Genomic DNA, 22477 nt, shown 5'->3' with positions numbered 1-22477 from the left:
ATCGTTGACTTGTGGGTTTTCGGGAACATTTTGAGTTTGAATGACCACATTCCCTGGTTGCATATTTATACTGGCAGCTCGCATGCACTACAGCTGTTGCATAGCGCCCGCTGGATTCCCTGGACTGTGAACATTGAAAAAAACAGTCCAAGGCATTCAGGAATGGCTACAGAGGGATGAGTCACTGGGGTTTATTGCAGATGACCACCATCAGATACAGTCATGGCTGTTAGGCGACTAACTCTGATTCTTGTTCTATTGGTCTTAGTTTTTCCAGCCTGTAATCTTTCTTACTTGGAGAAAGCTGCTTTTACAAGAGATCAGGCTATTCATTCCTCTAGCTGAGAATTGACTAGTGACAGTTCTTCTGAAATTCAGGGCGAGATCTGTTGCTAGCAGCACTTTTATGTGGAGGTGCTGGGAATTGAACCCGAGATTTTGAATGTGCAATGCACATGCTGGACCACTGAGTTCTGGTCTTTCCTACTCCCCACTCTGCCCCATGCAGGCCACTTGGATATCCTCCACACTGGCTTGCTTTTCCTTATGACTAGCTGATTCTGAATCTGTAACTGGAGAGGAAAACTTTTCCGTTGCTGAAGAATGCATGCAGGCTGCCAACCTCAGAATGAGCTTTGCATACTTCAGAATGTTGGTTTATTCTCTTTCAGGCAGAGTATGCAGTCACACAGTGGCAAAGAGCTCACCTTGTAGGGAAAGCAGCTTGGGACAGGACCATGATTGTCTAATCTAAAATTGTGCATGGCGTGACAGTTGAGTTGGGTGAAGTGAACTGGAAAATGCATTGGTTGTGTTGCTGCACCTCTGCACATAATTTGGGTTTCCAGTGTGGAATGGCTGTACCATTAAGTGCCTTTTAAATGTTCACAAAACTTAGTAGCGCATCCATCCATCATTGCTTTAACTCACTGGTAATGCATCAACAACCTGTTGTTTTTTGGAAGGAGGGGCATGATTCATTCCTACTTGCATACAGATGCTTCTTCACTAGTGCACCTGAAGCCAAGTTCGACTTGCCCAAGGTTGAGAGGCTATTTGTACCTCTGCCCCAAGAAGCTTTCCCTCAGCTTCCTACATGTCAGGAGTGCTATTAAAATGTGTGTTTGCTTTTTCCCTCTCTCTCAGATGTCCAGTGCCTGGAAAACAGTGGCATGTGGTGGATCTAAAGATCAGCTTATCATGCAAGACAAAGCACGGCAGGTCTTGGGCGTGTTGAAACAGAACCATACCTCACGGACTTTAATTTTATCTTGAAGAACTCTTCATTTTGTAGCTTTATTTGGAAGTGGGGAGGGGAAGAAGGCAAGGCCTAAGGCTGTTCTCTTCAGCAGGACAATATGGTCGCCTTTCTCCCTCCTGGTAACCCTGGATCTCTGTAATACGTGTCTTTCATAAATAGTTCTAAACTTCAGGTTCTCAAATGGCATCGAAATGTTTTATTATAGTAGTATAAATCGTCAGACATTTGGAGGAAAATGCCCTGAGTTGTTAGAACACACCAGTTCTCCTGCACATGCCTTCCCTTCTTTGTCATTTCCTAGGCAGAATTGTCCTTGCTTCTTTCTGATTGATCTGCAAGAGGGAAGAGAGGGGCGAATCCATTTATGGTGAAGAGAACACCTTGGATTTCTGGATTTGGTTTTACTTTGGGAACCTTAAGTGTAATTATGAAAAGTCCCTGCCGATTTACCCTGGCTCGTTTTGGAGACTGACTGATTGGCAGTGGATTAGAACAGAAAGAACAATATGTGTTACCAGTTGGAAGTATCAGCAATCTTTTTATTAGATTGAATTAACTATAGGAAGCAAGATGTGGTCTTTTTTCATCAAAACATCTCCAAAGCATTCAGTCTGAAATAATAAAATTACTGCCTTAATTTAGATGTGGTATCCACTGCTAGGTTTATATATTGTGGTTTGCTTTGGGTGTTTTATATTTTCAGGTCCACCAGATGGTGCTGATGCCCATCCTTAGCAAACTTGATGATATTTAAGGAGCAAGCAAGTTTGCTTTAAGCAAAGCAGTCTGTGCATTGCTGGGAGCATTATTGTTTGTTATTGCTTCATCTCTGCTATGGTAGGTAGAAGGAGACTTAGGTTACAAAACTGTGCATGTCTGGATAGAAAAAAGTCCTTCAGCTCTGAGCATGGCTAGCTGGGGAATGCTGGAAAGTTGGACTTCTATTTGTCTAACTATGCACAGAATCGGGCCCTTAGTGCATGTGGGCGTGAAATGTACCCAGTGGAAAAGCAAGCCTTGAGCAAGATCATCTTGCTGTGTGCACTGCAGCCTTGTTAAGAACAGGTTTTTAAGGTTCATTTTGTAGCCCTTCCTTGACCATGTCTGGCGTGAGGTAGACAAGGCCTGAGAACAGCGGAGTTCTCCATTTTATACTGCCACTGTGCTTTATCATCTGTGCCTTGATATTGATCTGAGGGTCTATCATGGGTTGTTTGTCAAATTGGTCACGCAGAATGAGTCACTGTGAAGATAACATTGACCAACTGCCATGCTGCATAACCTTCCACTGTATTCTGATGGCCACTTCACATTCACATGTACCTGACAAACATGTTTACAAATGGCTGCATAATACGGGCACACAATGAGCAGAGAGTCCGCTCCGCTGAGTATCCAGGTTGTTCTCTGCCTAATGAGTGAATTTACCTGAGAGTCAAGGTGAAATTAGCCTGGGAGCCACTGTTCCCCACCCCAGGGCTAGAGGATTGGCTCTAGATTTAGGAAACTAGAGTTTAAAGCCCCACTCAGATGTGCTTTATTTATGAATAATTCTTGGTATACTGCTTAATATACTGAAACCTCTACGTGGTTTAAATGCAAGAGTGTATGAGCATTTATGTGTATAGTCCTGCACACTAAGATGTAATGTTTGTGCTTTAGGCAGCATGCTTTGTCGCAGGAGATTCCAGATTTGGCCAAGGCAGAATCTGTGGTCCTCTGCATGTTGTCAGGACTACAACTCCTATCAGACCAGGCAATGCAGTCAATGGTGAATCTGAATTGTAGGCTGGAATGCTCTCCATCCTTCTATAAAGCTCACTAGATGGTTTTGTATGTCATCAACTCTCAGTCCAACAGCCCCGTCCTAGCTTAGAGGCTTGTGAGGTCAGGCAGGTAGCTCTGAAAGAAAGGGAGTGCAACAAATGTAAGGTTAGAGATGCTACAGAGGGAGATGTTACGGATTGGATGTAAATACCAGTTTAGGGACAACTGCTGAGGTTTTCTTGGTAAAATTGGATTATTTTGCTGCTAGTGCTGCTGACTCTTAATATGAGAGGACATATACTTTCTTCACTATAACTCTAAACTACTTATTATTCATTGTGGAACCTGGTGCTGATTTGATTTGGAGTTTGTGCTAAATTAAAAGATTATGATGGAAATATTAAAATCTATTTCTAATCCCATAAATCTGATTCTGCAGGCATGTCTTGCCATATGTTTATTGCTTATTAAGGAAGATCTGGTGTTGAGCAAATTTCAGGGGAAATGAACAAGAGAGCCTGGCTAATGACAAAGACAATTAACTTTTAAGTGGAAAGCAAAGACGTTTCCTGTCTGACAGACAGGCCTGGCTGTGTTATCCCTGAGCTCACACCTGTAGAATAGGTTATATCTTTCTGAGCCTGGGTACTTAATTGCTGCAAAAGATGATGTGAGGGAGTTGCTAGGAAATGAAATATGCATTTGGTTGAATATTAGCAAAAGCACTAAGGCAAATGCAAGCAATGGTAGAATGAGTGTACATGGGGGTCAGATAAATCCCTGCATGCCCTCGAAGGATGCATGATGGGATCATAGCACTGAATCGATCAATCCAGCTCCTTGCTTCTGCATGTGGGGAAGGGTCCCTGTGTGTGTAGAATTCCATGCAAGGGAACGAGGGATCCTAATTGCCTGGGCTTCCTCTCACATGAAAAAGCACATACATTGATAAAAGTGTAGGGGCCTTCTTTGTGCAAGACCTCAAATTTGTGGGGTTGCTTGGCTTGAACCTGCTGCTTCTGGTGGGGTGTGAGCCGGGGTGTTCATTTGAATAGTTGTACTACAGGCTTGGTCAACCTTTCTGGGCTTTGGACACATCTGGCAATTTGATGCCCTGGACAGTACCACATGGGAGGCATGACAAAGGCCAAACACCCAAATGACAGATAGGGGTTGAGCACCAAGACATTAAACTTACTTGAACCCACAGTTTTCACTACCAACAGAAATCTATTTCATGCCAATCCTAGTTGCTGGTAAGAAAATAATGGGAGCGGTATGGGTAGGCAGCAAAGCTGTCCAAGGAATGCACTGTGGCCCATGGACACTATATTGCTTACCTCTGATCTACTTTATTCTTGTAAGCATAAGATACTGCTGACTGAATCAAATGGCCCCAAACTTCTACAATGAATTGCACTTTATTTAGAGTTATAGCCAGGACTGTACGTCCTGTGATATTTTAGGAAGGACTAAAACATGATTTCCCAGTTACAATGTACGGCTGTGAAAGTTGGACCATGAGGAAGGCTGAGCACTGAAGAATTGAGGCCTTTGAATTGTGCTGGAAAAGACTCCTGAGAATCCCTTGGATTGCAAAGAGATCAAACCAGTCAGTCCTAGAGAAGATCAACCCTGACTGCTTTTTAGAAGGCCAGATACTGAAGATGACACTGAAATACTTTGGCCACCTAATGAGAAGAAACAACTCACTGGAGAAGACCCTGATGCTCGGGACGATTGACAGCAAAATAAAAAAAGGAGATGGCAGAGATGGAGTCACTGGGGTGGTGGGTGTGGGCTTGGGTGGACTCCAAGGGATGGTGCAGTACAAGGGCCTGGAGGAATATTGTCCATGGGGTCAGGCATGACTTTGCAACTAAATAACAGCAAAAACATGATTTGGTGTGGGTACATAACATTGTCATTCTGCTATATCACAAGTTAATGGAATTGGGGGACTCATGCATTAAACAGTAAGCTGGAATATGCCAAAGCAGCCTGCAAGTTTGGGGCAGAATGGAATCTGCATAGTGAGGAACTGACATTGACCTGGTTCACACCATCACTGTTAGCTAAACAAGTCATGGTGAGTGCCATTTGCCTAATTATCTGCTTGGGCATGGCTTGTGTGTTGTCCAAACCAAGGAGGAATAGCCTAATAGCCCATGTCACCCAGGTTTGGATGACACAACACAGCCCACACTCAACCCATAACTTAGACCTTGATTGTGGGTTATTGGAACCCAGTTGTCATGTTCCCAAGACAGCTTACCAAGGTGAGATTTCTAAAGATGCCTACAGGCTTACAGTTTGAAAGACATGACACAAAGGGGCTGGTGGTAGCTTCCTAGTCAATGTTCGGCAGGTCATTGAATTAGATCTAACAGAGTAGAAGTACTGTTGCTTCCTTTTCTCCTGAGGTCCTCTGAGTGGTGATTGCGGAAAGAGTGCATGGCATGCCCAGTGATTTAAATAACCCACCTTAGATCATGCAAACTGGTGTGGTGTCTGGCTTTACCCACAATCAATTTGTGTCAGTACTATTTGAATAAAGTTACTGTAATGCCTCAGTGTGTCAGCTGCAGTTTTGCTGAAAGTAGAATTTATGCTTTGTGCGCAAGATTAATGTAGTAACTGGAAGCATTTCTAGTTTGGCTTTGCTCATGCTAATACTCTCATGCTGTATTTGCTTTTACTAGTTCATAAATGAAGTGCTGAAAAGGGGAGATTTCCATTGCTACCACAATGTAAAACTGGAAAACCAACTGATGACACAGTTCCATCACTTGCGCTACAATCTTTTCAACTGCATGCTAAAAACCTTGCTACAAATTTAAAATGCCTTCAGTAATGAAAATGACAGCAGGTCTAAGTACTGCAAAGATTTTAAAAAATATATAAAATGGTGTGTGTGTATATGCAGAGAGCATAAACACACAGATCCTATATAGAATGGTTTGTGGATTGTATTAACTAGAAAGGTTTTAATTATGTATTGCTCTGAAGGGACATGGTGACCTCAACCCGTGGTCTTGATTTTCTGTTTTCTTCTATTTATTTGGTTTGGAACTTGAAATGTTTGGCTCTTTAATTGCTAAGTCCTTGAGTAGATTTATGCATCACACATTGGCATTTTTAGGGGAACCTGAAGTTGGCCATGGTGGGAGTGGGAGGAAACATGGTTAATTTTAAAACAGATATTCCATCCTTCAGATGCCCCTGCCCCCCACAGCTTAAAACACATTAAAATAAGAACACAATGAAACAGACAGGTATCAGTCACATGGGCCAAAAAAACACCACATCTGACTAAGCTGGTGTTCATGATATTAACCAGTGGCAGGGGACTCCCAATACTTTTTGCTACCTGAGATGAAAAACAAGATGTTGTCTCTTCCCACTCCACCTGGACAAGTGGCACAGGCACTACATCCTCCACTGCACCTGAAAGCGAGGCACAGGGCAGGCCATGCATGCAGCCCTCCAGCTCTTTGCTCCTGCCTTCCAGTGTCTTCTCCTTCCAGCACCTGCTTCACACTGCTTCATGGTAGAGCTGGCTCTGAGCAGAGAGGGGTGGATTCAGAGTTAATCATTTTATTGCTCAGTATTTTCATTGCTCAGGACAGGGGTCATCTACAATGACCATTACCTTAGGCCTGGCAATGCCCCCCCCCAACTGCAGTCAGGAAAGTGGGGAGGTGGTATTGCTACATTTTTATATATCCCCTAGTTATTGGTACCATGTCCGGGGCGCACAACCTTTCTAGCCCTAAGAACTAATTGTGCTGCTGTGTTGAGGGCCACACACACATCTCCGATATCCATATCATAATCTTGGAGGAGTGAGTTAAGAGTCTTTATTTAATCATGATTGATTATGATGTTTGTATCTTGCATTTTTTCCCTTATGTAAGGAACCGAAGGCAGCTTCCATGGTCCTCTTCCTTGCCAGTTTATCCTCACAACAACCCGTGAGGTTAAGCTGAGCAACAGGGACTAGTCCAGTCATCCAGCCACGGAGTCGCAGCCTAATACTCTACCCATTCCACAGAGCTCTCCTTTGTTGGCCCAGCCTTGCTCCCTTCTTCCCAGGCATTCTGTGTGTCATATTGGCAGAAGAGCAGTGGTCTCTTAGCTCCATTTTCTCTGTTGAATTGGCATGTCGTGCGAACAGATGTGCAGCTGCTCAAATAGCTCCTCTGGTGTGTCAGTCTGTTGTTGGAGGGGTTCTTCTCATTTGGTACCATTTGCCAGTTTCCACTTTCCATGCCAGACCGCTGCTCAGGTAAGGCTGATTTCAAGTCATACATCTCTCACCTGCTCTGCTGGCTGTCCTTTCTGTGGAGTCAGCAGGACAGAATCTTCTGCTTCCATGTACCAATTAAAAATCTGTTTTGCATAACCATTGCTTTTCTTGTCAAATTACACATGCCATTTTTTAAAATTCTTGTATGAATACAACATTTCCCTGACTGGGTAACAAATAAGTGAATAACAGTATTATGACTTTAAACCTATAGGTTAACCTGATTTCAACACAGGTAGGCAACCTGGTGCTTTCCACAGGTTTTTGATGACAACTCCCATAATTTGTAACAATTGGCTATGCTGTCCAGGAGTTAGGGGAGTTGCAATCCAAAATATCTGGATGATGCTAGGTTCCCTGTTCTTGGTTTAACAAATGTGGCTCATGTCACCATTGGACCATGTTAATGTTATCAGTCTGGCTTCTTGACCTTCCACAACTGGGTTATAACCAAGGAGTTCTAAGCATTATTTGGAGGTTTCCAACGTCATCAAAATGCCTTTGATAGACATTCATGGAATGTGTCAAGAAATATTCCCTTGAATTTTTTTCCAGAGGGAGTACTTTTAAAAAGGAGGGAAACTTCCATTGATGTCAATGAAGACACCTTTTCTTTTTAAAATCCATGTAGAGTGGATATTTTTTCATTTGTTTTGGCATGGGAGGGGAACAATTGTGTCTGTAAGCATAATCCTTTCCTCACAATGTGCAGTGAATTGGGGCAATGCAGGTTTATTCCCAAGACATGTTGAGACCAAACTGTTATCTATTGAAATCACACTTATCTCCCAGGCACAAATAATTTTAAATATGACTACTCCCCCAAGAAACTGTAGTTTTAGAAGTCTAATGGAGAGCCTTTGACCATTTTCACAAATGTTAATTCAAAGAGGTTCCTGCAGTTCTTCCATTGGTAAATCAAGTACAAAAAGCTATGGTGACTGGAACAGAGTGGAATTTCAAAATGGTTTTCTTCCGCTGATTTTGTATGTCAAGATGTGCAAGCTGTTCATGCCAGAGCAGAAAGCATTTGTGTAGCACAATCCTATCCCTGTTTACTCAACACTGCTTTCAGCAGGCCTTAAAACCATCTAAACAATGGTTTTCAGAAAGATGGGTTATAAAGATTAGTTTTAATAAACTGTCACTTACCGTCTTATTTCAACACTTACTATCCAACTTTATTGGTAGTAAAGGCATGTAAAAATGGTGAGAACGTTAAAAAGAACAAAAGTAGTATTACTTAGGGGAAGCATAACCCTGATCTTCTACAGTACAGTACAGTGCAGTTATTCCAGTTACAACTAGGCATTTGAGAAATAAGAACACACTGCTCTTTCCAGTTTAACATGCTTGCACCTCATAAACATGGTATACAGTCAACGTGCACTGGTAATCCTCTCCTCTCTGGCCTTTGTTCAGTAAGTCCCTTCCATCTACAGTAATAGCATTCTGACATGACTCTTCTTTCTCTCATTCCTTCTAATAGCAAATTCAGGAAGTGTGTGCTGATGAGATTAAAGCCATTGAAAAAGGGAGAGGGAGACAGTGGCAGGTTTGAAGACTCATGAGTTTGCTGAGTTAGAAGACAATTAAACTTGCATGGGGAAACCCCTACAAGTAGCCCGATGAAGACTGAATATTCTCAGTGAGCACAGAATGCTAAGCATCTGTTCAGAGGGTGGGTTGGTCAGGGAAAGGGAAACTAAATGGAGCTTCTTGGTAAAGGAATCATCAAAAGAAGAACCCACAAAAGCTCATGTTGCAGTAAATACATTAATCTTTAGATTCCTACGGGAGTCTTGTTTCTGCTAACATGGCTGCTCTGCTGGAATATATACATACTATCTACAGAGATCTGTGATAATGTTTCTGATTTAATTGGTTGAGTTTTTCTACAGTCAAAGAGGCACACGGGAAGTAGAGCACATTTTGAATGCCATGGGCCAAATTGCTCAGAAAGCAGAGAAACATAGGACTTAAACATGCAGAGAAGGAAAAAAGCAGAAGTTCACTTACTACATTTGCAATAACCTGCCAACTCCTTGGAGGCAGGGTTCCAGTCTCTTTAAATATATAAAAACAGAAAAACCTCAGTTATTAGATTCCTAAACTGATCACATGCTTAGTTGAGGCTGTGACAGCCACATGACTGTGAAAAGAATGAAGGACGGCACTGACTGTTAGTGCTTATAAATATAAGAAAAGGGGTTCTCAGAAAAATCTAGAACTGGTGAGGTCAGTTGTCTATCGAAACTACTTTTGTTACCAGGAGAACGAGGTCTCTGCTGTCAGAACCTTTTCAAACTCTGGGCCCAATAGTGATGACAATATGCAGTTAGAGCCAACTATTACCCATTCATACTTTCCTCTGGCTACTAACATGTTCAGGGTTTGCTTGGCTGAGAGGCTCCATAATGGTTCTTGCAGAAACTTTATGCGTATTGAAACTAGTAAGGTTTCATAGGTACATACCCCATTTAAACCAGGGAAATAGAGAACCAGAACAATAAAGAAGCACATTCTCTGTGAACAAACAAAACCAGACCCGAGTTTGGAACTTCTTAGTTTAGCACCAAAAAACCCACAAACTTGCCCTAAATTTTTACCTAGTCTTACCCTAGGGCCTAGACATTGGCATCATTGGCTGGAGTTGACTGTAAGCATGTTTGTGAAAGCCAATATGCAGTATTTCTTCACAATACAGGAAATCAATGAAACACACCACCGAAAGATACAGAAATCAGGCCGAATTCATGGGTGTTTGGTTACTCAGTGGGTAGGGGCCCAGATAGTACAGCAATTATCAGAGCATACTCTGAGCACTGGGTCCAAGGGTTAAACAACAGGATAGTACTGCCACTCTACTAGCCGTTTTGAAAGCTGCCTAGAGCCCTCTGACTTACTTGCTGTTGCTGGAAACAAAAGGCTGAACTAAGTAGACCAAAGATAAAGTAGCAAGTTAGAATTGATGGCCTTCTGACTCTTTCCAACTCTGTTATTATATGAAACTACAACTCCCATCATCCTTCTCACTGGCCATATTGTCTGGGCCTGATGAGAGCTGGGAATTCTACAATATTTGGAAGTTCAGATTCTACATCTCTAAAACAGTCCTTCAAATGCCTGAGTTGCACAGAACTTTTATGCATGAGCAATATATTTATTCTTTGATATATTGTTATATATTATACACACACATATTTTTCTTTCTAATTCCTTGTATTATGTATTAAGTATTTTGGATATTTTGTATACTGTTTTATCATGTATTTGTATACTGCCCAGAGAGCCCTAATGAGCAATGGGGTGAGTCATAAATATAAATTGAAATGAAATTTCTCAGACCAAGAAGTTGGCTATGCTTCTTTTACTGATCTACCTGATCCCATTTCAGCTACATGAAATAACTTGAGTCTGTCAGGTCTTTCTCCAACCGATAGCTTCTCTTGCCCTGCCCCTGCCCACCCGCCCCCACCAAAATTTGGGCTTTACCCTTGCAAGAACAGCTGCTGCACCACCTTAAAACACATACTTTTTTTAAACTTGGAGGTTATTTTGATTGAATGCTGGATATGGGTTCATCCCACACATGGTCTTAGGGTAATAAGGGAGGAAAACAGTTCATTCCTGACAGTGCAGCTCACTGATTTAATAACAGAATTTTATATATCAACAAAAATATGGAGTTATCTACTTTTATCTTCTATAGAAGTTTTAGTGTATACAATGATTCATCTTCAAAACCAACAAGTGATATAGGTCATTATTATTACACCTTTGAAGACAGGGAAATTGTGGTTCCCAGGGACCCACTGAAGGCCACCCAGCAAACTGATGTCTGAGCAGGGAGTCTGAATCCATCTAATCCACACCCAAAGCCAGTATTCAGACCACACTGACAGTCTAGCCATGCCTACTTGGATGTAAGGCTTACAGAATTCAATGGGACTTACTCCCAAGTAAGCATGCACTGGATTGCAACTTAAATTGCATATCTAAGCAGCAGGGTACAGAATAAATGATAAAATAATGGAATGCCAGTGAACTGTACAGGTTATCAATCCGGGCAAAACTCCCATTTCCCTCCCTCATACAAACCCACCCAGAAACTTAAATCCTCACTACAAACCTTTTTAAAAACACTCTCTCTCTCTCTCTCTCTCTCTCACACACACACACACACACAAGATTTTTTACACACACCACCTTCCTTGCTTGTTCCTCAAAATAACCTTAAAAAAACCAACCCAGGATGAATATTCACCCCATGAGAGCAAGCAAGCAAATGTGAGGGCATTACTGTAAAACCCAATGATATTAGTCGTCTTCTGTTTTTATTTTCTTTGTCTTTGGTTGACATTCCTCAGCCTCAGAATGAGCTGGTGATGCTTGTGGTTTGAGATCCCCAGTACGATGTGCCTCCAAAGTGTTCAGGGTATTGTGCAAGCCTGCTGGTAGTGATGGGAGTGGTCCGGAGACACTTGGCGAAGAAAGGATAGGCTGCTCTTGGGATACAGTGGGCCCCAAAGGAGCTTGTGCTTTTGTGGCAAACAGCTGTGCTAGGTTTTCCAAGGCAGCTGTTTGTCTGTCCATGGCATCTGCAATCCTCCTGGTAGATGTCTCCATGAGAGTGATGAGCTTGTCCATGTTTTTTGTGGCCTGGTCTACATGACTCGCAAGGGTGGCAAACTCCTCCTTGCAGGCATAATTTTCCCGGGTCTGTGCAAGCTCAGATGTTTCTCTGTGTGTTGAATGCAAAGCAGACAGAGCATTGACTAGTCTGTCGCCCACTTGAGAGATGGCTTCCACAAGGTCTGAGGTGGCTTCCATTTGTTTCCTCTGCTTCCGGTGCCAATGGTTGCTCACTCTGTCAGAGTCAGCCAGAGGCAACCTGGGGAAGGAACTGGATGGGCCTGTGATAAAAGAAGCAATATCTTTAATAAAATGGCAGTACGGTGTAGATGGCAAGCAATAGAGCACTCCATGCCAAACAAACACTAAAAACCAGTGGTAATCTACACTTAAGACTCAATTTCAGCCAGCCAGAATTTACCAGAGCTTAGCCCTGGAGCATGTCAAGCAGTGATTATGAAATAATATGGTCATAGCTCCTTTCAAGCCTCTTGTAGCTGGAATGGGCTTCTGGGTCATTTGGATTGGAAATACTGGAAGGAATTTCTAGTTGAATTCCCAAACGTTTAGAGATATTAGACCTTGATCTTGGGTAAAATGTTGTGCAAGGTGGAGTCCCAGCAACTCATTGTCTCTAAGATATTAAGCACTGTCTATAGCACACTCCTAATTTAACTCAACCCAAACCACATGCGCAGAACCTAAGCTTTAAAACCTGGATTTGATTTCTCAACATTCACCTGAATTGGCAGAATGGCTCTCGCCTCTAGAATTTGGAAAACTAGGTGAAGCCATGTCACTTGCCAAAATACCATCTTCTCCGTGCTGTTCCCATTCATCTCCTGGAGACTGTGCGTTCACGGGGTCAGAATCCATTCGTGCATCTTGAAAGTAGCCATTGGAGTCATCTGTAGGCTCTGGAATGGAAGCTTCATCATCATCTGAAACAAGGACAACACTTAACTTTTCATTCTTCTCCTGCTCCAGTCCCAGCTTTTGTGCCTCTCGATTTCTCCGATCTATAGAGAGGGAGACTTTGGACACCACAAGGCCCTTGTGCATGCACAGAAAACTGTTCAAGGAATCATAGAATGGCAGGGCACGCTGACCACTCACAGAAGAGTTGTTTCCACAAACAATTGCCTTGTATCCTCGCCGAAGCTCTTTGGCACGCAAACGGCACTGCTTCATATCCCGGTCGTAGCCATATTCTCGCATCCGATCAGAGATCCACTCATACTGGGCCTCATTGCGAAAATTGGTTGCCAGTGAGGCTTGGACCTGGTCATCACCCCAGATCTCAATAAAAGTTCGGATTTCTTCATCAGGCCAGTAAGGGTTACGGTGACGGATGCTCTTTCTAGGAGCAAATGGCTGGATGTTCATATTTTCTCTTGGCAGTTGCTGTTGGTCACGAAGCAAAGCCTTGGTACCTGCAGACAAAGGACGCTTGGCTGACACAAGATATTTGGATCGGAATTGGTTCAGTTCTTGCAAGTTATTCTGCAGATTCTTTAAGAGATCATCACTACCAGCCATTATTTCCTTTATACTCCTGCTGCCAAAAGAGAAACACAGTATGATATCCCATAGGCAAAGTGATTTTTTTCTTTTTATTCTGAAATTTATCGAGTTCTTTGCTAACTGGTTCTGATAAAATCAGCCATGACCAGTTTGCTAGTTATACCAGTAAAAGTTCAGATAAGTTTTAAAAGAACATATATACTCATATTAGCAATGGAACCTCCTCACTTTCCAAGATGTTTTTCTCCATACTCCACTCCATAGATGAAATATTTTGCAGTTGCTTGGAAATTTATCAATAAGACCTCTTTCCAAACACACCCAAAACATCGGTAGCTGACTTGTGGTCCTCCAGATGTTTAGTCCTTCAACTCCTTACTATTGGTTATACTAGCTAGGGCTTATAGGGGTTGTAGGGAAAAAATATCTGGATGGCCACAGATTGCCCATTCTGACATAGAGATTTGCAAACACTTGTTTCACATGGATAGGCATCTCCAAGTCACTTGGTCATAAGCAGGTGTCTAATTCTTTGCTCTTTGTGGCTCATCGATTTGATCCCCTTCATCTATGCAGGCAGCTGGAGTTACAGACCCTACAGTCCCGTTCTATACAATTTTATTCAGAAATACATCCCACTGGAATAACACTTGTAGTGGACAAGCATTGGACTACAGCCCTTATTGAATCCACTGAATAAGAAACATAATATACTGAGAGCCAGGGTGATGTGGTGGTTAAAGCACTGGGCTGGGGATCTGGGGGATCAAAATTCTAGTCCCCATTTGGCCATGAAGCTAACTGGGTGACTTTGAGCCGGTCATTTACTCTCAGCCTACTCCATAGGGCTGTTGCTGAGGATAAAATGGAGCTGTGTAGACTGATTTGGATTCTCACAAAAAGAAAATGTCATGTGTAATAATGACACGGTTATCTCATCTCAGTTGGAAACATGTTTTTGAGTTGCAAAAGTAAGCACCACTGACATCATCAGGATTTACTTCCAAGTAAATATGTTTAGGATCAAAGTGTTGGAACTCAGGGCAAAAAGACCCCTCTGCTGCATTCACCCAGCCATATGTGCCATGTCAAACAAGGACATTAGTTAATATAGACAGTTAAGTAAATAGCAAGATCTGTTTGTCATCCACTAAGTCTCCCCAGGGACAACATATTAAATTAAAAATATGTGTTATCTGGAACAACTGCAGTCACAAATATGATGCATCTATGATCTAGTTCTCAAACAGACGTAAAAAGCAACTGGAAATCACACAAAGGAATGCTCCACCATTAAAAAGAAAAAAATGCTAGGACACAGAAAAAATGATGCAAAAAAATTGACCTAAGTCTAGACTACAATTCTCTTCCCTATAATTTTCCAGTATTCCAGTGGAGCGACTTTTCCTATACGGACGGACATTTAGTCATCTGTCATATGTTCACCAGTGAGGATGGAAGAAAAAAATTCATTCAGCTTCTTTGCAATCACCCTATCCTCCTTTAGTACTCCTCTAATTCTATTGTCATCGAGTGGTCTGCCTGCCTCCCTGGCTGTGTTTCCTGGTAGTCCCATGCTCCCACTGGCTCAGTGATGGCATTTTCTGACCCAGAACACTGGGTCGTTAAGGCAGGATTTCCAGAACCCAAGAAGGAAAGCTGAGGGGACTTACAATCCCCATCAATCTGATTTGGGCTTTAAAAAGGAGAGGGGAACATAGATGCAGAAGATGGCAGACGCTCCCTGGAGAATTAAAACATCAGATCTCTGGCATGCCTCAAGTAGGTTTCTGATGCAGCTCCACGGGGCACTTCAAAGCCGCGATGTTTCTTGTCTTAAAAGTAGTCTTTAATAATAACTCCGGACTGCATTCTCACTTCCTGCGTCCCCCTTCCTCTCCCCAGAGAGTCGCTCCCAGCAATGCACCTCCCCGTCACCCACTTTCAGAACAACCTCTGGGGGCTTGCCAGTGTTATGCCGGCCATGATGCATTCCCACGACCCTCCCCGCTGCCTTCCCTAAACGCTTCTGCTGCTCCCCTACCCACAGTCGCGCACTTACTTGCAAGTTCCCGGCTCGCTCGTGGGCATGTAGGCGGGCTCCGATTGGGCCGGCAGCGTGACGAGCACACCTCCGACCAATCAGCGACTGCTTCGAAGAGGCCGGCCAAAACAGAGGAAGAAGGCGGGGAACAAGCACTCAATCAGGAAGGCGGGGAGGGGCAAGAGTCAGATTTGTGACGGACAGGCGGCGCGTCGAATGGGAGGACGGATAGCGGGAAAAGGAGGGGATGGGTGCCTAGAAGCGTGTATGGAGGGGACTTTACAAAAGAAAAGAAGCCGCCAAGAAGAAAATGTGCAGACCCGCATGAAGTGGTTTTGGGCTGTGCGGGAGGCTCGCTGGGGAGGGGATTGAATTGCAAATGCAGAATTCAAACAGAAATGCAAGAGAAGCATCGATTAAAGCAGGCATCAAAGTCTCCCTTTTTTACCTTGCAAACTCAGTGGGGCATTTTTGAGCAGCGCAGACGACGAGGCGGGCCGAGCAGCAAACTTGCGGCGGCGGTAGCGGCGGTAGCAGCAGCGGAAAAACTGTCCGGGATTTGCCGCAAGCTGAGCCGCGCCAAGGCAGGCAGGGCAAGGAAGCAGCGCCCGCAGTTCAAATAACTTTTCCTTCCCACCATGCTGAGAGCGGGACCCATGTGACCGTCACCAGCCAGACCGCTGGCCACGGCAGGGGTGGGGCTCCGCCGCCCGCTCCGCAATGCGCGTGGGTCACCGAGAGAGCGACCCCCTCGCAAGGCGGTGCGCCGTCCTCGCCTAGCGCAACTGGCCGGCACTTTTCCTGCCCCCGGCCCTCTTTTGCTCCTTTGAGTCTCTCCACTGCACGAACAGTTAGCTGCTATTTTTCCTTCTTCCTCCGGGTCTCTTTTCCTCTTGTGTCGCGTCTTTTAGGTTTTATGCCCGAGGGCAGGAATTGACTCATCATTAAAAGTTTCTGTGCCGTTCTGGAAGACTTTACTGGCTGACGAGTGGGGTAAAAATGTTGCAGACACGGAGACCCTGCGCACTTCCAGTACGATCCTGTGCATATCTACAGTTGCAACAATATGGGCTAGAAGCTGAATCAGGCTTTTGCAAAAAAAAGGGCTCTGCTTGCAGGAACCTCGGCCTAATTGAGGGGATTCCTCACCCCATTCAGCAGAGTCTTCTGGCTCCCTTTGTTGTATTTTCAGGGGACTGGATGGGCTACCATACAAAGGTGGTGGTGGGAAATCCTCTTTCACGCCCCCATTTAATCCAGTGTAGCCTTGCATGCAACCCACTGAGGCTTCTCGATAAAAATGCAGAGGACCAATGGGACCCAGTAGTAGCAAGACCCTGAATTCGGGGTGTGTTCTCAGCTGAACTCTGCCTTGAGTTCAGTTAAGGCATATGTAACTCAGCATTTTCTGCAAAACGGAAGGCAGTTGTTAACAGCTCTGTTTTCAGACATTGCTCCTGCTACTGGATAGGGCACAAACAGAACTGGACAGGGTGGGCAAATTGTTTAGCACACGTTAAGGTAAGTCATATGTTGATATTTACCTTTGTAGCCATGGGGACTTAAAATGTACTTAGAAAAAGACTAAGGTCAGGTGTGTGGGAATGGCACTTATTAATGTGATCGAGAACCATGTTGCTCAACCTTGGAATACAACCTTAGTATTTACTACTGTTTCATTAAGGCCACTTTGTATTCTGGGGTTTGCTATGTGCTGTCAAGTCATCTCTGACTTAAAGTGACCCCATAATGAAAGTCCTTCAAAGTGTCCTGTACTTCACAGACCTGCTCATCTTTTGTCAACTCAAGGCTGCAGTTTCCTTTATGGAACTGAGCCATCTCACCCTCCTCTTCTGCTTGGACTTCTAGTATTATTGTCTTCTCCCTTGAGTCTTGCCTTCTCATGATGTGTCTGAAGTATGGTGGAAGGCATATCTCCTGGCTTGAGACCAGGTTATCTGAGGGATCACTCCTTCCAAATGTACCTACCCCACCCTGAGGTCATCTTTGAGGTTCATTTTCCAGGAGTCCCTTCCAAAGGAAGTGAGGTGGGCAGCTGCCAGCAGGAGGGCCTTTTTGGTTGTGGCATCCCACTTGTAGAATCATAGAATAGTAGAGTTGGGAGGGGCCCTGAAGACCATCAGGTCCAACCCTCCACTGTTGCAGGACACTAAGTTACACCATCCCACTCAGATGACTGTCCAGTTTTTCCTTGGATGTCTCTAGTGCGGGAGAGCCCACCACCTCTCTAGGCGGCTGGTTCCACTGTCATTGCTCTCACAGGAGGACACTTTTCCTGATGTCCAGCCTGTGGAATGAGCTGTTCAGAGAGGTGTGCCTGGCACTTACTTTGTATTCTTTTAGGTGCCAGGTGAAGGCCTTTCCATTTTCCCAACATTTTAGCAGCTTAACCTTTAAACTTTGTTATTCTAAACTGGATTTTATTTTGTATGCTGCTTTGCTGCTATGCTGATTCAGTTGCATTTGTTAGGATTTTGTTTTTTAAATTAATTTGTGTGTGTGTCTTTTTAAACTTTTGTTTAATTTTAGGCTTAGGGTTAGTCCTAGTCTTCTAATTTCTAAAATCTTACTCTTCTACTAATTTCTTGGCTGTAATCTCCCTTTGAATTGATGATTGAGCTAAGGCAGGCCAAATCTTCCACAATGTTAGTTTCATCACTGTTGACAGTAAAGCTGTGTAATTCCTGTGCAGTCGTGATTTTTGTTCAGCTGCAGCCCTGCTTTTTGCGTTTTCTTAATTCCCTTTAATCAGGAGCTGTTTACATTCATTGCTGCATCCCACCGGTAACATGGTATCATCTTTATATCTTAAATTCTTGATATATCTTCTACCAATTTTTATTCCTTCCGCTGACTCTAATTCAGCTTTCGTTATGATGTGTTCTTTGTATGGATTGAACAGATAAGGAGATAAAGTACACCCATCCCTGACATCTTTGCTTCTTGGAAACCATTTTGTTTCTCCATATTCTTTCCTAATAGTAGTTTCTTGCCCACAATACAGATTACATTTCAGGAGAATCAAGTGCTGAGGCCTACCCATTTCTTCTAGGACCATCCTTAGCTTCTCATGAAGCTCACAGTCAAAAGATTTGCTATAGTCTATAAAGCGTAGGCTGGTCTTCTGAAATTCAGGTATTTCTTGTTCCCTATGGGGTAAAATTCGTTGTTTTGTGGTCTAGAGAGGACTGGAAATGAGGCTTCTGCTAAGAAAAATTAAAAAGGGCTAATATTTTTTTCTATTTATGTTGTATCTACATATAGACTCAAAGTGGCTAACAATGATAAACAAGAAAAAACACAATGCAACTAAGAAGCAGTTGGAGCGCCAAAGCTTTCATTTGGATCCTTGAATCCGTGGGACATCACCTGCCATGCCACTGAACATGGGCCCTTGCTGAAATAAAAGTTCAGGCGCTCTGATGTTTTCCACTCCCCACATCTGTCCCCCCCCCCCCCGACTTTGTCTACGCGTGCTTCACATCTTGCTGCCCCTTTGAATGATTCTTTCTGCACTTTTCTTCCAAAATAAAATTCAAATGTTTTCCTTTCACATGTTTCTTTTTTACAAATAGGAGTAGCCTTTAAAGGAGTTAAGCCTTTAAAGGTACGTATGTACATAAACTTTAGAACATATGTAAATTGGCATATTTATATTTCTGCATTTTTTTTGTCCTATGTCTTGATCCCTGCTTCTTTTTGATACCTAGCTCCACCTTGATACAACCGCTAAGAGAACACTGGGAAGGTCTGCCTTGGGTGGTATTTCACAGCTTCAGGAACTGAGAAGGGTCCCACATGTCCCTACTTGATTTGCCTTAGATATTGGTGAGACACTGACAAGAGCCACTCTGGAGGAACACGAGATGTATCTCTGGGAAAACGCATGTTAGTCTGACTGAAAGTAGATCCATTGATGTGATCATTAGACTTACTCGTAACATTGAGTAGAATGCTATGTTCATAGAGCTACCTGACTATCATTAGACTGATTCTATTGCATTCAAGCTTGGCATGTAATTTGATAATGAGACTGTAGGACTGTTGTTACTATCAAAGGCTCAGAAAAAAGGGGAAGAGATGATATCCTAAGGGTGCACAAACATTTTAAAAAGGCTCAATATGTTTTTGATTAAAATACATATATATATTCAACAGGGGCACTACAAATACTCTTCCCCAAATATTTTCACCAACAAGAAAAGGGAAGAACAAAAAGAACGAAAGGGACTATCAGAATCAAGAAAAAAACAGAGCAACAAACTAGCAAAGACTAGCAAATGGTCAGTGTCTTGAGTCTGGGAGGGGAAATCAGGAATCTTTTGAGTCTATTTCATCCTGTTGCTTTTTCCAGTGCACCTAGTAAAAGTGAACCTTAGGTTACAGAGGGATTGGGTTTTGAATTTGAGGGTGTGGTTCAGTTGCATTCTCCATTACATCAGTCTGTCTAGTAAGCTTCGTAGCTGCTACTGAAAGTCTGTCAGGTTAAGACAGGGTGATGACTTCCAGCATCTGTTGCTTGCTTTCTCTTTTTGGCCCTGCAATAATTTGAAACTTGATTTCCTCCCTTCCCATGTTATTGAGAGCCTCTGAGAGAACAGCAGATTTCCTCAGGAGACTTTGGTTTATGACTTTATTCCTCCTTCCTCTCAGATGTGAAAGCTGTTCTGTTACTCTGAGGTAACTTTGTGATCTGAAGGTAACTGCGAAAGAAGCTCCTGAATAGCAAAGCAAAAGAAGAAAAACGTGTTAATAAGGCTTGCAAGTGTAAGTCGCTGCTGGGGTGCATTTTCTTAAGGAAGAATCCAGACCCTGGCTGGGGGTGCTTGGAGTTGTATGACTTTTTTCTACCTAACCATGCCCAGGATTGCACCCTTGAAGTTTTAGGGCTTAGATATAGGTTTCTTCCAATGTATAGTTTACAGAGAATTCGTTTAGAATGTAAGGCACATAGGTCTGCCAAATATTGGCCAGTCATTTAGACACCTTTCATGAAGTGAGTGCATCTGTCATATATTTTGTGGGGGAAATATGGGCAGAATCTGAAAGTGTGTTTATGCTTCTGCTGATATTTACACCTTGCTAATTCCCATCCATAAGTGGTACCTTCTACTTGTAGAATGAAAGTTTAGTGCTGTGGGGGCAACTTGAGTTGAATTAAAATGCTCATTCCTAGAATGGGGCAGGTTGGCTGAGTTTGCATACAAGAGCAATGCTTAGCCATACAAACTGAGAAATGAGTATTTCCATTTGTTTCAGGGCTTTCTCAGGGAACTATTAAATCTCTCACATGAGCAGCCTCACTACTTGAGCAAGAGAATTGATGGGGTACAATCACCCCATTGGATTCTGCCCTTTGAATCAACTCTTCCTTGCTTAGGGTTGTTTGAAGTGAGTATTTTATGGTGCAAACATCCTGCCTCATTCACAGAATTATAAACAGGGTCCAAATGCCATTGTATTGCTCTTCTGATTCTCCCACACCTTTCTTTTGCTTCTCTCATCTTTTCTCTTAACCCAGGATGCCTATTACACAGGGCAAAAGCAGAATAAAGGCACAATCCTTTTGCAGGTGTGGAGAACAATGTTTGGGATCAAGGCACTGTAGGGAGAGAGGGGTTTTTTTTTTGGGGGGGGGGAGTGAATGATGTATTGGGGATGCCCCTCTCTTTGTTATCATTTGATCTGTGTTTTTAGTTGTGGACCATGTCAGGAGCTCCCTGATGGAGGGCACCTACTGATAGCATCAGAAGATACTGTGCAACTGTTCCATCTTTTTCTCCTTGGCAGACTCTCTACGTTAAGGGAAAAAATACAGAAGAAGCAGTAAGAAAACCTGGGAGGGTCAAAAGTAGAAGATGTCATCTGGACGTCCAGTTTCCCTGACTGAGGCAAGGAGATGGAGTCATAAAAACTCATTTGGAAGCACCATAATATGGCAGCTGCAAAAGTGACCTTTCTCACCCTGTCAAAGGTAGTTGCCCAGGTATATACCCAAGACGTCAAGGGTTGTGCAAGGGCCATTAACCTGAATTTCTGTCAGTGGCCAGCTTTGTACAACATGACAACCTCCAGGCAGGTTTGCATTTTCAAATGTGGCATGTGCTGTTGGCTCATCATGACTAAAACAGCCCTTCATGAGTCCACTAAAGATCATGAGTAAAAGGTCTTTAAATCTGTACTGTCAGGGTGATGTGGCAATGTGCATGTTGAAATGGCTTCAAAAATGTCTTGGGAGTATATGGTAAATGGTTTACTCAAGACAAATGTACCTATTAGTGCCAGCTTTTGCTCTGAAGCATAAAGTTGAAATGACACCAGGTCTGCCTTCCTGTTTTTTAATGACAGATTGATATGGAGGTTGGAGATAGGAAAATTATACCTTTCTTTGGAATCTGCTACCAGAGCAACTGCTTCAATTTGTTTCATAGTGAAGCTGAACCTGGCACTTGTGTTTGCCAGGCATTTGTTGGAAGTCAGTGGTTCTTTCTAAAAAGAAGTGCCGGGACATAAGTCATTTTGAAAGCCATATCTACTCATAGTGGTGATCTGTGGCTGGAATTGCTCCATAGCATTAACCCCCCCACCCCCAAACACACACACTGTGTATGTATCTATGCCTTTCTCCAACTTGTGGCCTTCAAGATATTGCTGGATTGCAACTCTCATAATCCCTCACTGATTATACTGCCTAGGGCAGTCCAACAACATCTAGAGGGCCATAGATTTCTACTAATTTTATTATTTCACATGCTTCAGAGCATGGGCTTCACCTTCAGATTGTGTTTCACTAAAATTAAGCCATATTGGAAAGCATGGTGGTGCAGTGACAATCAGAGGCAATAGCTGGTAACAAACTCACTGAGATCATCTGTCTCTAAGAAACTTAGGGCTTTATAGGTCAAAAAACAAAACA

The 22477-nt window shown here is 43.1% G+C and overlaps 2 protein-coding genes across 6 annotated transcripts in view; one reads left to right on the top strand and one right to left on the bottom strand.

Annotated features, from left to right (window-relative positions):
* Positions 1–2860, top strand: part of MYBL2 (MYB proto-oncogene like 2) — a 38517-nt gene extending 35657 nt beyond the window's left edge. For both annotated transcript variants that reach the window (XM_044440292.1, XM_044440291.1), the window contains one exon: positions 1147–2860. In XM_044440292.1, the coding sequence (XP_044296227.1) occupies positions 1147–1275 (129 nt within the window). In that variant the 3' untranslated portion in view covers positions 1276–2860. The remainder of the gene's footprint in view (positions 1–1146) is intronic.
* An 8104-nt stretch (positions 2861–10964) lies between these two features.
* On the bottom strand, positions 10965–16176 carry LOC123028511. 4 transcript variants are annotated; one of them, XM_044440392.1, is made up of 3 exons: positions 15989–16176; positions 12713–13530; positions 10965–12253 (listed from the first exon to the last, which is right to left on the bottom strand). In XM_044440392.1, the coding sequence occupies exons 2-3, from the start codon at positions 13509–13511 to the stop codon at positions 11658–11660; spliced, it is 1395 nt and encodes a 464-aa protein (XP_044296327.1). In that variant the 5' UTR covers positions 13512–13530; positions 15989–16176; the 3' UTR covers positions 10965–11657. The 4 variants fall into 4 exon arrangements, with proteins under 4 accessions (XP_044296327.1, XP_044296329.1, XP_044296325.1 ...); XM_044440394.1 differs by having other exon boundaries at positions 12713–13527; XM_044440390.1 differs by lacking the exon at positions 15989–16176 and adding an exon at positions 15559–15973.
* Between the last annotated feature and the right edge of the window lie 6301 nt (positions 16177–22477).

This window comes from Varanus komodoensis, unplaced genomic scaffold, assembly GCF_004798865.1.
Source record: "Varanus komodoensis strain SLA01 unplaced genomic scaffold, ASM479886v1 scaffold37, whole genome shotgun sequence".
Lineage (NCBI taxonomy): Eukaryota > Metazoa > Chordata > Lepidosauria > Squamata > Varanidae > Varanus > Varanus komodoensis.
This window is presented reverse-complemented; position numbering and strand designations above follow the sequence as displayed.

Bases quoted from the DNA above. Each gene is read 5' to 3' on its own strand.
- LOC123028511 (XM_044440390.1), bottom strand. From the start codon at position 15,587: ATGCCCACGAGCGAGCCGGGAACTTGCAA. The intron at 13,531-15,558 runs GTAAGTGCGCGA...CTCTTTTGGCAG, and splicing joins AGCGAGCCGGGAACTTGCAA to CAGGAGTATAAAGGAAATAA. The intron at 12,254-12,712 runs GTGAATGTTGAG...CTTTTATCACAG, and splicing joins GAGCCATTCTGCCAATTCAG to GCCCATCCAGTTCCTTCCCC.